Source organism: Mastigoproctus giganteus, chromosome 8 (assembly GCF_048544385.1).
Source record: "Mastigoproctus giganteus isolate SK-2022 chromosome 8, ASM4854438v1, whole genome shotgun sequence".
Lineage (NCBI taxonomy): Eukaryota > Metazoa > Arthropoda > Arachnida > Uropygi > Thelyphonidae > Mastigoproctus > Mastigoproctus giganteus.
Window position 1 is genome coordinate 105,831,486 of NC_143582.1, and position 15,908 is coordinate 105,847,393.

The window sequence follows — 15,908 nt, forward strand, 5'->3', positions numbered from 1 at the left end:
TTTTTCAACAGTGACCTGTACTTGTTAAGTAATTCCGCTGGTCTCCTACTCTTAATATCATTAGTGCCAACGTTATTCAGGAAGGGGAATGCCAGAGGTGAATTAAACTCTGGCAGTAAGCTAGATGATTTCGTAATAACTGAGAGTAAAGTGGAGGAGAAATTGTTGAAGATAATCATAAGAAAGGTACCTGGGATGGATGGAATCTATCCAGTTATATTAAAATAGGCAGCAAAGGAAGTTAGCAAACCATTAGCCATAATTATGAGAGCCTCGGACTCAGGGGAGGTACCCATGGACTGGAGATGTGCAAATGCGACCCCAATTCACAAAGGAGGATTATAGACCTTTTAGTTTAACTTCTGTTCCAGGGAAACTAATGGAAGCAGTGGTTAAAGAAGCATTGCAGGATCATCTAGACAAGACTTCAGTTATAGCTCGGACACAGCATGGGTTTGTTAAGAGGAAGTCTTGTCTGACCAATTTGGTTGAATACTATGATGCAGTCGCAAAGGAACTGGATGCAAAGAATAACTTTGAAATCATATATTTGATTCTTAGAAAGGCCTTTTATGCTGTTGCACATGGAATACTGCTGCACAAATTGGCGCAGTGTGGCATTGGAGGAAAATTGCTGCTATGTGTAAAGGGATGGTTGAGTGGGAGAAAACAAAGAGTAGTAATCAATGGACACTGCTCTTCGTGGACTAATGTTATTAGTGGAGTCCCTCAGCATTCAGTGTTAGGTTCATTGTTGTTTTCTGTATTTATAAATGATATTGATGTCCAAGTTTGCATATGATACGAAGGTTGGCAAGGTTGTTAATGACACTAATAACAGTACACTGCTGTAACAGGATCTAGAAAAGTTGAGCAGATGGGCTGAGAGGTGGCAAATGAAGTTTAACATTGACAAATGTTGATTACTATTTATGGGAATCAGTAACCCCAGAGTAACGTACACTGACAGTTGTAGAGAATGAAAAGGACCTGGGGGTAATTGTGCAGGCAGATATGAAGTTTTCTGAGCGGTGCAGGCAGTCTGCAAGAATAGCTCATGGTGTTTTATCACTGATATACAGGAATTTTTCTAGCAGGGATAAGGAGGTGATTATCCGCTTGTATAAGGCAATGATCAGGTCACACCTTGAGTACTGTATACAGGTCTGGAGGCCTCATTTTAAGAAGGATCTAGAGCTGTTGGAACGAGTGCAGAGAAGGGCAACAAGATTAGTGAATGGAACAAAGGGTTGCTCCTACGAAGAAAGGCCTAAGTTTTGCAAATTACAGTGTATGGAGACTAGGCACCTGCGAGGTGATCTGATTGAGGTGTATAAAGCCTTGAATGGTTTGAGCATGCTCAATGCTGATGGGAATCTTCCTGTTGTTCAGAATCAAAAAATTCACATTGAATTTTTTGATTATTCTGAATCTATCCTACAACCATCTTTGAGGAAAGATGGTTGTAGGATAGATGTGCGGAAGTTTCCCTTTAGACAGCGGGTGATTGATTGCTGGAACAAACTTCCATCTGTCGTAGAAGTTGATAGCTTAAATAGATTCAAGGCAGAACTTGACAAACATTTGGAGCCAATAGATGGGTGAAAAAAGGGGTGTGTTTTTTTTTTTTTTTTTTTTTTTTGGCTGATGCTATATAAGCTTGCTTTCTTGCATCATGTGCCAATGCTAATTTACATAATTTCTAATGCTTATATAGGTTTTCAGTTGTTAATTTCTAATTATACTATTTTTTGCATTATTCAAACATCTCATGTAGTTCAAGTAATAATTTCAAATTATTTCATTTTCCCAGAATTCAGTTATTAAATTAATTAAATATTTAATTGTTCACATAAAAACCAAAAGTGAGAGGCCATTGCCATCTTTCTTCATCATATATAAGGACGACTACCTGGGATATAAATCCTTTTAGCTATGTAATCCACTACAAGAAGGTATAGTTCATTTTCTATTTATTTAATTTCTGTTTTTACAGAAAAGTAGTTTTGATTAACTAATTGAGCTGCTATTTAAGTAAATGCGAATTTATTCTTATAATTTCCCATGGAGCTTCTATATTTTTATCTTATCTATATATTTTCAATATATCAGGCATTTTCTATTTTACTTGATTTTATATCTTATTCAAAAGACTTTTAATATATCAGATAATTTTCTAATCATCATTGGATTTATGATACAGTCGTCAAATATCAACACTTAGTATAATAGCAGGATCCTTAATAAAAGTTCGGGCCGTTACACTCCCGGTAAATCCCAAGTATCTATATAATATGCTGTTTCTATACTTTTGCTTTCTGCCTGCTAGCTCTAATTTTTTATACCTCAAAATCTATTAGAGCAATTCGAGGGAGATTAGGTCTATTACTATTCTTAAGTTCAGGCATAAGCTTTCCTTTTCACTACATAAATGAATAGTTGGTACTCACGTATATTATTCACGATTCACTTCCATTATTTTTATTATTAATTTTCATTGCTATCTGCCGGGCTAGCGGTTATTCTGCCAATTTTCTGCTATATTTAATGTATATTAAAGTAATTAAGCCAATTTGATTATATATTCACAGTAAATTCACAGTATATTTGAATCTAGAAAAACTGGCAAACAGAAACAGAAACAGATAGCCGCAGCTAATTATTGATGGGATATATTGAGTGGAGCTAGCCCTAGTTAAGTTCCACTCAATGTATCCATATATCTATAATTAGCTATATCATTTTTAATTTTACTATTTCATTTTATTTTTATTTTATTTTATTATATTCTATGTTTATTTATAGGGTACAACAAAGGAGTCCAACTTAGGTTACCTAAATACTTGGCCCTTTGAACTAATGAGTATAGTTTTCACCCCTAATATTTTTATTCTAAATTCTCCAATTTATCTAGTTGGTATTATAATTAAAAAATGTTATATACAGACAGATGCAATGTACAATCATAAATTTGATGGCATTAATCTGTTCTGTCACTCTCTCTCTCTCTCTTTTCCTTTTTCTCATATTCTTCTACATAACTTCATATATATATATATATATATTGTATATAGCAATTAATATTGAAGCCAATTCAAGAAAACAATACCAAGATGGATTTATAGAAAATGCAAGGGATAAAGTAAAGTTAGTAAAAAAAAATATATATATATATACAAGGTTGTTAAAATTAAAGTATCCCTATGTAGAAGGTTCTGGAGCAAGGTCTAATATTTGTACAGAAGAGAAATTTGGACAACAGGTACAATAAAGAATGTGTTCGCCATTTATTGGGGGAAAAGATAGTTACAAAATTTATCACTAATGGCACTGTGGCAATACAAATCACTTGAACAGTGCTACAATTGCCCATTGTTTCCTCCATTTTGGTCAACAACAGCTTCCATTCGAAGAACAGCATTTTATACAGCAAAACATAACATGTCAACTGGAATAGCCAGCACATGACGTCTAATGTTGTCCTTCAGATCTGCCAGAGTTTGACATCCTTCCCGATACATCTGGTTCTTCAAAAACCCCACAACCAGAAGTCACATGGGGTAAGTTCTGGTGATCGGTGTGGCCAAGATGTCTGGAAACAATGGCTGATGACCCGTTCGTCTGTAAAGTGTTGCCTTAGCAATCTTTGGACACAACGGTGGATGTGGGGTGGCACACCATCTTGCATGATTATGGTATCCTGAAGGCACCCTCGTTGAAGCTCTGGTATTGCAAAATTTGCTAACATTTCATAATATCGCTGTCCAGTGATGGAACAGGTGCGGGTCCAGTCGGTGTTACCTGTTAAAAAATATGGCCCAATCATGAATGTGGCTATAAATCCACACCACACTGTCACTTTTGGAGAATGCAATGGGACCTCTTCGATAACTCGAAGGATTTCTGTTGCCCAAGTGGGACAGTTGTGCGTATTCACTTGTCCATTTAAGCAGAAGTGGGCTTCATCACTCCAAAGGATGTTCCATGGCCAAGTGATATCCACTCTCATTCGTGCCAGAAATTGAACTGCATATGTGAAATGAACATCTGCATCACCGTGCTTTAGCCGCTGTAGCATGTGCATCTTGTAAGGATAGTACCGCAACACCTGACATATTACTAACCTTACAGTAGAATACAGCGTCCACTTCACGAGAATCAGCTGGCACACTTGTGCTACCACATGGAGATTGATTTGATAAATCCACAACAGCCATAGCCACATCTTCAACACGAGAGGAATCCACTCATCTTCGACCCATACTTAGTTGAACACCAAGATGTCCTGTCGCTTCAGATTTCGCAATCATTTTGCGGACAACACAAACAGTCATGCCGACCAGGCTAGCCAGGTGGGTAAAGTGCCTGCCTGGCAACCCAATGGTCGTGGGTTCAAATCCTGCCTCGGGCTTGGATCAGAGTAAAATGCAAAAATTTTGGGCAGTGAATTATGGCCACAGAGGCCGATGTGCCAATAACTCACAAAAAAAAAAAAAAAAAAATCCTAACTAAGATAGTTACGTGCCATACAGTGACAAATTTTGTAACTAATTTTTTTTATTTTTTTTTTCAAATAAATGGCGAGTGCATTCTTTATTGTACCTGTTGTCCAAATTTCTCTTCAGTACGACCCTTAGAACTTGCTCCAGAGCTCTCTAAATAGGGATACTTTAATTTTAATAACCCTGTATATATAAAGGATTGTTGTGTGTGTGTGTGTGTGTGTGTGTGTGTGTGTGTGTGTGTGTGATAACCTATAAATAAAATATATACTACATATTTATATATTTTATATATACTACACTCAAGGAAGTGGAAAGTGAAAAGGATCTGGGGGTAATTGTGCAGTGAAATATGAAGTTCACTGAACAGTGCAGATGGGCTGCCAGGGCAGCCCATCTGGGGGGCTATAGTTTCAAATAGAGGAAAAACAGTTGTAGAATAGATATGTGTGGAAATTTGCCTTTAGCCAACAGGTAGTTCATTGGTGAAACAGACTTTTGGTGACACTCCGATTTCTAGGCAAAATAATATATCTCTTTTGGGGATTACCCTGACTTCTAATCTCTCTTGTCACAAGCACATTACAAATATTGCTTCCTCTGCATCTAAAAAACTTGGCTTTCTCTTTCCTCTCGGTGTTACTTTTCTTCCAAACAGCTGTTCGCTCTGTACAAATTGCAAATCCAGCCTACCATGGAATATTGTTCTTACATCTTTTGCTGTGGAAGTTGATAAACCTAAATAAATTTAAGACAGGCATTTGGAACGAATGGAGTGGTGAAATGCAATTTTTTTTTTCATCTGATACTGCATAATATTTCTTTTCTTTTCCTTTTTTTTTTTTTTTTTTTTTTTATATATATATATATATATATATATATATATATATATATGAAAACCCCAAACACGAGAAGTATTAGAACCTATTGTAGTTAGTACCGTGCTTGGGTTGGAGGTTGAGAAGACGAAAGACTATATTTGTTGACATTACACTTGAACTTCTGTAGATGTAATTTTCAGGAAATCTATATGAAGGAACGTCATTCCAGAAAACGGCAGTTATATGAATAGACGAGGAAGATGAAAAGTTGGTTCTGTGAGTTTGAAGTGGCAATTATAGGAGCCAATTCAGAAGAACAGTGCCCAAGTATCTGTAGAAAAGGCATGCAGCAGAAACAGTACACCTATGAGACAGAGAGTGGACAGACTCTGTTAGAGAGGAGTCATTAATTAACGTAACTGCCCTCTTATGAATGGAATCTAGAAGCCTGAGAGAGATTTTAGGGGCACTGCCCCAGATGTAGGAACAATATTCCATGGTAGGACGGATTTGCAATTTGTACAGAGTGAACAGCTGTTTGTAAGAAAAGTAACACCGAGAGGAAAGAGAAAGCCAAGTTTTTTAGATGCAGAGGAAGCAATCTTTGTAATGTGCTTGTGCCAAGAGAGATTAGAAGTCAGGGTAATCCCCAAAAGAGATATATCATTTTGCCTAGCAATCGGAGTGTCACCAAAAATAAGCATAGGAGCAGAAGAATCCTTTTTGCAAGATATGAGACAAGGCTGAATTTTAGAAAGATTGCAATTAATTATGTTGTCTTTGCCCCACTGGATAATTACCCAGAGATCAGCATTTAAGGAATTGGTAGCAGATATATGAGAAGTTGAAGCTGATTGAGCTGGGCAAGGTTTTTCAAAATGGAAAGTGGAATGCAATGTGCTATCATCGGTAAAACTATGGATAGGATTTCCAGTCAATGGAAAAAGGTCATTAATGTAGAAGAGGAAAAGAATGGGGGAAAGAACTGAACCTTGGGGGACACCAGCATTAGTGGAGAAGTTAGAAGACAGAGAGCCATCTACCATCACCCTCAGTGAGCAATCAGAGAGAAAACTTGATAACCAATTACAAAAAAACAGTTGGCAAAGTTTAGAAGACCTTTATGCCAAACATGATCAAAAGCCTTTGAGATGTTAAGAGCATGTGCTTGTGTTTCATTGAACTTTTCAATTGAATTTGTCCATAAATGAATAACATAAGCCAGAATATCACCAGAGGATCGACACTGATGGAATCCATATTGGCAATCATTGATCAGACGGAAGGTTTCTAAGTAGTTTAAGAGTTGGCGGTTAATTGATTTCTCCATTACTTTAGAAAGAGTAGAAGTAATTGCAATGGGACGATAATTGGATGGGAGGGATTTGTCACCCTTTTTAGAAACTGGCTGGATATGAGCAAATTTCCAAGTAGAAGGAAAAACATCTTTGGAATAAGAAAGTGAAAAATGGTGGCAAAGAACAGGATTAAGTTTCGGAGCACAGGTTTTCAGAACCAGTGGAGAAACACCATCAGGACCTGCACCTCCGTAGCCAGATGAGCAGGAGCAGCAGTGCATAGCACACGCTCCTTGATTAGACCAGGGCTCGAGCCCGTGAGCACCAAATACGGAGGATGCAGAAAGGTCAGGGAATGACCACCGCATATCCCGGAGCAATATGGCCTTAGTTGCTAATGCTCCTAAAAACCAAATAACTAACTAACAAAAGTGATAAATCTACTGTTTTGCAGTGTAAAACAGACTTTTTCGAGTGTGTTAATGGAAGAAAGTGACTTTATTGTGGACAAGTTCTTCCTAACCCATACAAAAATATGGCTACGAATAACAAGGGAAATGTGAAAAGATCAAAGAAGGTGATGACATTAATGAATAAAATTGAGTTAATAGATAAAATTTCTAATGGTGAAAGTGTCTCCTCAGTGGCAAAACATTATAAAATCAATGAGTCAACTGTACAATCAATCAAGAAATCGGAAGAAAAAATCTGCCGTAGTGTCCGTGAAAACGCGCTAACTGCTTCATAAATTTGCTGTGTAATTCGTGATATTAAATTAGAAAAAATGGAAAAAGCTTTAAATCTGCGGATAGAAGACCGAACTCAAAATAAAATTCCGTTAAGTTCACTCATCATTTGTGAAAAGGTAAAACTCCTTTATCAACACTTTAGCGAAACTGGTGATAGCACTGTCGGGATAAGTTTTTTAGCTAGCAAAGGCGCTATTTTGAAAGATTTGTTTGAAATTTCTAATAAATATTACATATAATATTAAATTGTTTCTTATTTTAATTTCAATGCCATATGCTTGCATTTCACTATGTACTGTCTTTGTACGTAGTCATATTATGAAGGTACATATAATACATACATAGACAAAATTTTAGACTAGTTTTTCTTATATATTTCATACTTTGGAATTGGACCCCTTTAATACTATGAGAGCCATAACTCAGTATTCATGTTTTCGGTATTTGCGGCATTCCTCAGGAACATAACCCCCACTATTTGCGGGGGTTTACTGTATATATATATATATATATATATATATATATATATATATATATAATCTAACAGGGGGAAAAAAAATATTATAAACTAAAAGAAAAAAGTATAAAAATAGAATGCAAGTAAAGTGAGAATGCGGATTATGAATGAAGTAAATGTCTTTCCACCCTGCCAGGCAGGGTGATTATTCTCTCACCATTTGCTTGGAGGGACCCCACTGCCAAATATTTCCCACCTCTGGAGCAGGATGGGCAGTTTGACCTTCCTGCCGAGTTCAACGCCGCATGTTTCTGGCAGCCATTGCTGGTGAGGGTGTGCTGCAGCTTTGCCGCTGACATGCCATTTGGCGAACTGAACTGCAGCTTTGCCGCTGACATGCCATTTGGCGAACTGAACTGGGTATTCAAATCCCGGTTCCCTTTAAACCCCATCCCCAGGCAGGGGAAGGGGGAGATGGGTCTCTGTCTCCTCCCCTCCCTACCTCCCCATAACAATTCACCTGGTCCCCACTGAACTCGTCCCCACTGAACTCTTTGGGAATGCCTACTCTATCATTCCCATCCTTCTACCTGTTTCCCCCCAGTCTTTCCCCACTGACTAAACTGACCGAGTATGTTCCTAACAATGCCGTCAAATTCTAATCAATGACTAAAAAAATTCAACCGCTTTCTCGAAAACCTCTTTCAACCTTTACAAATTGTAGTGTTCCAACCCCCCCCCCCCCCGCCACCTTTTTTTTTTCTATACGCCTTGCCACTGAAATCCTCCGTAAATAGATGGTGGGGCCTGCCACAGTACTTAAATAATCTCTTGACGCCTGACCTGCCTCCTCGTGGCAAAGTTTGGGGCAATGGTGGGTCCCAGTAGGGGCCCAATGGCTAAATTGTCAAACCACTCCCCATACACTTTTTAAATTTCTCCCCTCCGCAGAGTTCTGTATCATACAAACAGAATACATAATGCAGAAATGGGGGGAACCCCTTGGAGCCGTCAGACAACTAATACACTTTACCCATGTAGTATGCATGCCTGCATCGTTTTATTACACGTCATATTTAAATCCCTTCACAACAAGTTGCCAATAGGTATTGCACTACTCAACGTGTGGCCTGACCATTGCCTTATACAAGGGGATAACCACCTTCTTATCTCTGCTAGAAAAATTCCTGTATATCATTGACAAGACACCATGGGCTACTCTTGCAGACCATCTGCACTGCTAAGAAAACTTCATATCTGCCTGCACGATTACCCCCCCAGGTCCTTTTCACTTTCTACCTCTATCAGTGTAGTAACACACAGTTGATACATTACTCTTGGGTTATCGCTTCCCAAATGCAGTACTTTACATCTGTCAAGGTTAAACTTCAGTTACCACCTCTCAGCCCATCTACTCAACTTTTCTAGATCCTGTTGCAGCAGCGTACTGTCAGTGTCATTTACAACCCTGCCAACCTTCGTATCATCTGCAAATTTGGAAATTAAGCCTGATATACCATCATCAATGTCATTAATATAGCATCATCAATGTCATTAATGGACACAACACTGAACCCTGGGGAGGGTACTCCACAAAGATCAGTCTCCATTGATTACGACTCTGTCTTCTCCCACTCAACCATCGCCTCTGATCCTTGTTTATCCATAGCAGCAATTTGCCATACTGCTCCAATTTGTGCAGCAGTCTTCCATGTGGAACAGTATCAAAAGCCTTTCTAAGAACCAAATGTATGATATCAAAGTTATTCTTTGCATCCGGTTGTTTTGTGACTACATCATAGTATCCAATCAAATTGGTCAGACAAGACTTCCCCCTTAACAAACCCATGCTGTGTCCGATCTATAACTGAAGTTTTGTCTGATGATTCTGCAGTGCTTCTTTAACCAGCACCTCCATTAATTTCCCTGCAATAGAAGTTAAACTAACAGGTCTGTAATTACTGTCTCTCCCTTTGATTCCCCTTTGTGTATTGTAGTCACATTTGCACATTTCCAGGCCATGGGTAACTCCCCTGAGTCCAAGGAAGCTGTCATAATTATGGCTAAGGGTGTGCTTACTTCCTTTGCTGTGTCCTTTAATATAACTGGATAGATTCCATCCACCCCAGGTGCCTTTCTTATGTTTATCTTCTACAAAAAAACCCATGGGCTCACATCTGGTGAGTATGGGCTTGGCACACCCAGGTTCCTGAGCTGAATATCATCTTTTTCTTGTGATTCCCTTTTACTTCTGACCCTTGTTCTCTCTCTCTCTCTCTCTCTCTCTCAGCGTTAAAAATAAATTTTTTTTTTTTGTCTGGTGCAGTATAAGCCTCGGCTTCGTTGCACCATATGGTTAATGATAATAATAATAATTTCTCCTCTACTTTACTCTTAGTTATTATCAGATTAGCTAGCTTACTGCCAGAGTTTAATACACCTCTGGCATTCCCTTCCCTGATTAACTACTCATTTGTGAATGTAGATGCAAAATATTCATTAAGTTTGTTAGCTACCCGAGCGGGATCATCAACAGTTGAACCATCGATATCAAGTGGACCAGTCTGATTCATCCCCTTCCTTCTAGAGTTTACATAAGTAAAGAACTCTTTGCTATTTTTCTTAGCATCCTTTGCCAAAGATTTCTCATAATATGCCTTTGCCTGCCTAATCTCTGATGTGACTTGTTTACAGACCAGCTTATATCTATCATAGGCTTCTGTGTCACCTGTTAATTTTTATGTATCCCATGCATTTTTCTTCTCTGCCATATATCTAATTAGTTTATCTGATGTCCATTTAGGCCTAAATCTTGAACAATATTTCTTAGTTGGTATGAAAAGCCATTGGCTTCCAAAATTACTTCTTTGAATGCTTCTCATTTTGAATTTACTGTTGGTAACATCATCAGTTGGTCCCACCGTTTAGAATTTGAATACTGTCTCAGACCACTATAGTCACCTTTACGAAAGCAAAAACCCTTTCCTTTACCCTGATGGTAGTTACCTCTTTGAGTAAATCCCACTTCAGCACACTGTGATCACTGCCACCTAGTGGTTCTTATATCTGCAGATTCTTAATGTATGAAGAATCAATACTGATAATTAGATCAATAGTATTACTTCCTCCAGTTGCCTCCTGAACATGCTGCTGTAGAAAACAATCATCCAATAAATCCACAAAATCCTTGCTAGTGTGTGAGTGACCAACCCTCAAATTTCAGTCAGTCTCCGGAAAATTAAAATCCCTCATTATATGACACTCTGATTTACTTTCCCACTCTATTTTTCTGCATAATTGCTCATTATATTCATCAGATTCATTAGGCCTATTACACACACCTACTCTCATTTTCCCTTTCCCAGTGCTTATGTCACACCAAACAGACTGAACATTGTACTGTCTACCAACATCAATTGGATGTACTTCCTTTGATTTTATGTGCTTGTTAACTAACAGCATAACCCGTCTTCCCTTCCTGTTCTGTCTATCCTTTCTGTTCACATTGTACTCCCCAAATTCCAATTCTACACTGCTTATGTCTGTGTCACACAACGTCTCTGATATCCCAACAATATCTGTCTTGGCTAGCACTTCAAATTGTGAAACTAGCACTCAACTAGCACTTCAAATGTCAAAGTGTATGAAAATGCTAATTAAGCATATGAGAATAAGTAACAGTAGTCTTCTCTACCAGAGAAGTGTTACTTATTCAAAGTAGTGAAGTACCTAGTTAACCCGTTATGAAATCATTCACAATATGACATATAGTAAAACCATGCATGCATATACTACCTGAGTAGTAGAAATGATGGAGATGCACTACCCATGCTTAAACAGCATTTTTATATAAAAAATAATTTTAATTCAATTTAATTTAACAATAATAAATAAATGCTTAAAAACAGAAAACTTTCAGTTTACCAACTTGGCATGTAAATATTTAAAATTAGCCAGAGGTGTGTATTGGCACTTGTATATAAATTTACATCTATATGATGTTTGAAGTACACATATGGGTCACAGGGTACATACCTTCATATGCATTAATCAGTAGTGCAAATTGGGCTGATATTTGTGTCTAGTTAAAAGTGTATATCAGATTCACTTACCTTTAGTTATCCTCTAAGTTTCTTGAAAACTGCTAAATATGAATTCAAATAAGTTGATGCAAGCCATCTCTACTTTCTTCTTTTTGCTTAACAATGCGATGTGCTGATGCCTTCATTAGGTATATGTCATTATGTTTCTATATTCTTCAGTTTTGCCAGTATTAGCCATATAACCCATAACAACATTAATGTGAATAATTTCCATAAAGTTGTAAACTGCGTGCCAGTTAGTAAAGAAAATGGAAACTTTCAGTTCACCTCAGTTATGGGCATAAAATGGTTCCTTTTTAAACTTTTGTACATCCATGTAAGGATGTACAGTGGGCAAATCATCACAAACCTGCAACATGTAATCTGGATAGTGAGTTAACTCACGGCTTTCAAAGCAAGTAATCACAGTGAGTGATGTGTTGCTTTCCCTTGTGAGTTTCTTCCACTTCTCAAACTTTTCCTCCCAGTAATATGCTGATTGCTCTACCTAATCCAGAACATTAATTGGAAAGTAATACCCACTATCCTGCCCGAAGGAAACAACCAACTTCAATCTGAAATGACAAAGGTGAGATTATCATGGAAGAAGTGGAAAAACTGGACATGTGAACTAAATACATAAAAGACCTCTTTGCTGACAGTGAACGTGTGCTAGATGACAACAGCGATGCAGTGGTAGGGCCATCCATCCTAAGATCTGAGGTGGAGAGGGTGATGAAATCAATGAAGAAGGGAAAAGCCACAGGACGTGATGAAATCACAGCAGAAATAGTCAAATTGTTCGACTATAAAAACATTGACATTCTTGTTGATTATTTAACAGAATTTATGACACAGGCAACATCCCTCAGGACTGGCTGACATCATTGTGCATCACTCTTCTCAAAAAAAACTAAACACTTGTGGAGACTTCAGACTAATCAGCTTGATGAGCCAGGTCCTCAAAATGTTCCTAAAAATAATTCAAAATCGGATTTTCAGGAATTGTGAGGAGTCAACGGATGATGCGCAGTTTGGATTTAGGGAAGGTACAAGAGAAGCACTATTTTGTGCCCAGTCATGATGCAAAGGTGCAGAGAACGACAGATTGATGCCCATCTTTGTTTTATTGACTTTGAGATAGCCACTGATGTAGTCCAACACACCAAGCTCATCAAGATTCTTAAAGAGTCCAGCCTTGATGAAAAGGACAACTGAATAATCAAACATCTCTACAGCAACTAAATGGCATTTGTTGTAATTGATGGCAGAAAGCCAGAAAAGATCAGCATTGAATGTGGAGTGAGACAAGGATGTGTACTCCCCCCCCTCCTATTTAATGTTTACTCAGACGTCATCTTCAAGAGAGCATTAGATGGAAGAAATGAAGGAATATCTGTCAATGGTAGAGTGATTAACAACCTTCGCTATGCAGATAACACTAATTTGTACAAGTAATATGCAGGACTTAGATACTTCTCAATCGTGTGAGTGAATTAAGTGAAATAATGGGCCTTGGGATTAATATCAACAAGACTAAGCTCATGGTCTTTAATGTGGCAATGCCAACACCTCCCCTCATGTTAAACGGAAGGCTGATAGAGAGAGTTGACAAAATCAAATATCTAGGCTGTTGGATCAATGACAAAAACAAACTGGATATGGAAATAACAGCAAGGATTTAAATGGCCAGGCAGTATTTTCTTAAAATTAAACCTGGATCTCCACCTTAGAATCGGGATGATGAGATGTTATGTTTGGTCAGTTTTGTTGTATGGTGCCAAGAAATGGACGTTGAAAACTAACATTTAAAAAAAAATCATTTGAAATGTGGATGTACAGAAGAATGCTAAAAGTACCATGGATAGCAAGAGTGACCAATGAGTGTCCTGCAGAGAACCCGTAAAACCCGGGAATTGCTGAAGGACGTAAAGAAAATAAAAATGGCATATATTGGACACCTGATAAGGAACAACAAATACACACTTCCAGGGCTAATTATTAGGATAGAATGGAAGGAAGAAGAAAGCCTGGGAGAAGACGTACGTTGTGGCTCAGTAACATTAAGAATTGGACAGGACTGAACACCGAGCAGCTGTTCAGAGCTACTAGAGACGGAGAGACATTTGCCGTCATGGTCGCCGATCTCCGTTAGGAGATGGCACACAGAGAAGAAAAGGATTGTTACTTATTCTCAGTGGGCACCACAACCCAGGTGGCACCATTTCAAGGCTTGTTGGCCTATCCTCAGTGGGATGGCAGGTACCCTAGTGTTGCAATCATGCCAACCCAGTTGTAAAGTTATTTCTACAATATGAGAAGTGTCAAAAGGTGTGCAAGGTAATAAATACTTAATATAAAATATAAATGCTCAAAGCATAATAGATTGAGTTCAAAATACACTATAAAATATAGGTGTAAATACACCATAGCAAACTCTTAACGAAAAACTACATTAATGTGAAGGCAATGATTTAATATTATCTCATATTGTGACTACCTTTACAATATGATTACAGAAACTTCTAGAATTTTGATTTTAATTGATTTTTTTTTTTTAAATTTCCTATGCAATAATTTAATAGTCACTTTATTGAATAAAATCACTCTGACATTTTCAGTGAATATTTTTTTAAACAAGTCTTGGACTTGTTTCTTAAAATTTGCATGTTTTGTGAAGCAAGAATTTGGGTTTATTGTGAAATATTATTTCAAAGTATTTTTGTATATTTCAAGATTTGAGGAGTTTCTTGCCAAGAAGTGGTCTTCTGAAAAAAGATTTGGTCTTGAAGGATGTGAAGTGTTAATACCAGCAATGAAGACAATTATTGACCGTTCTAGTGAGTTAGGTATTGAGAGCATTGTTATGGGCATGCCTCACAGGTAAGTCATCTTTATCTAATAAAGTATGTACCCTTGCATTCTTATTTATTTATTCTTTTGTAGTACCTGTTAATGTTTTCACTTTTGCATACTATTGTAATAAGAGTGCTGGGATTGGGCCGAAATGACTTTTCATTTGATAAATTTTAATTTTTAATGAGATTTTGGAAGAAAATAAATTTATAATACAGTAGAACTTTAGTTATCCAGAACATCAGTTATTTGGAATAATTTGAAAGGCTGATTTTTCTTCTTTTTATTAATGGTAGTATTTGAGACAAATGTTTATTACGCTACAAGAGTATTTCTATCTGTTTTTCTATGTTGTGTATCTGGTGAAACGTTGGATTAGGACTAATGGGTTTTCTCGGAAACCATGAGTGATAGAGTTTAGTCATTTGTTTCCGTGAATCCAATTTTCCATGACATATTTTGTTCTCTTCATTTCATATGTTTAGTTTAGCTCCAGGTTTGATGAGAATAATATCGGCCTGAAATTGTGCGATTTATTATTTTTCTCGGTAAAATGTCAAAGAAAAGAAACAACACTGAAATGGGCAGAAATCCAGGGAGAATGTGATATAATCAAATTGATATTATTTTAAGGAACTTGAGAGATTTTAGCAGCAGAAAAATATAAAGTCATAGCAAATGAAACAAAAAAACGATCAAACATTATTTAAAAATATTATTTTGAAGTTTTTTCCACATTAAATTTGCAGTAATATACCTATCCGAATATATATACATATGTAAATGTGCAAATTTTTATGTAAGTTATTATTATTTTTTAAAAATTAAATAAATTCTTTTTTTTTTCATGCTATTTAAAGTCTTTTTCTTTTACCTTAATACATTATAACAGAATTTATTTCATTTTACCTTATGTTCGATTATCCAAAAAATTTTACTATCCGAAAGGGTTCTGACATTGATTATTCCAGTTAACTGACTCTCTACTGTATTAACATAGTTGCAAGAAAGAGTGTTCTCATGATAGCATAGGTATTTTGTCAGTTATCACTTATCTTAGTCTGCCATAGACTAAGGAATTTCTGGAACCCTCTTTGATCAGAACTGTAGTTAGTTGATCTCAGTCAGAAGGAGGAGCAGACC

The 15,908-nt window shown here is 37.1% G+C and overlaps 1 protein-coding gene across 3 annotated transcripts in view; it reads left to right on the forward strand.

The window, feature by feature from the left end:
• LOC150081753 (2-oxoglutarate dehydrogenase complex component E1-like) overlaps nucleotides 1–15,908 on the forward strand; it is a 1,213,922-nt gene that overhangs the window by 308,330 nt on the left and 889,684 nt on the right. For all 3 annotated transcript variants that reach the window (XM_090378853.1, XM_090378854.1, XM_090378852.1), the window contains exon 6: nucleotides 14,646–14,792. In XM_090378853.1, the coding sequence (XP_090234979.1) occupies nucleotides 14,646–14,792 (147 nt within the window). The remainder of the gene's footprint in view (nucleotides 1–14,645; nucleotides 14,793–15,908) is intronic.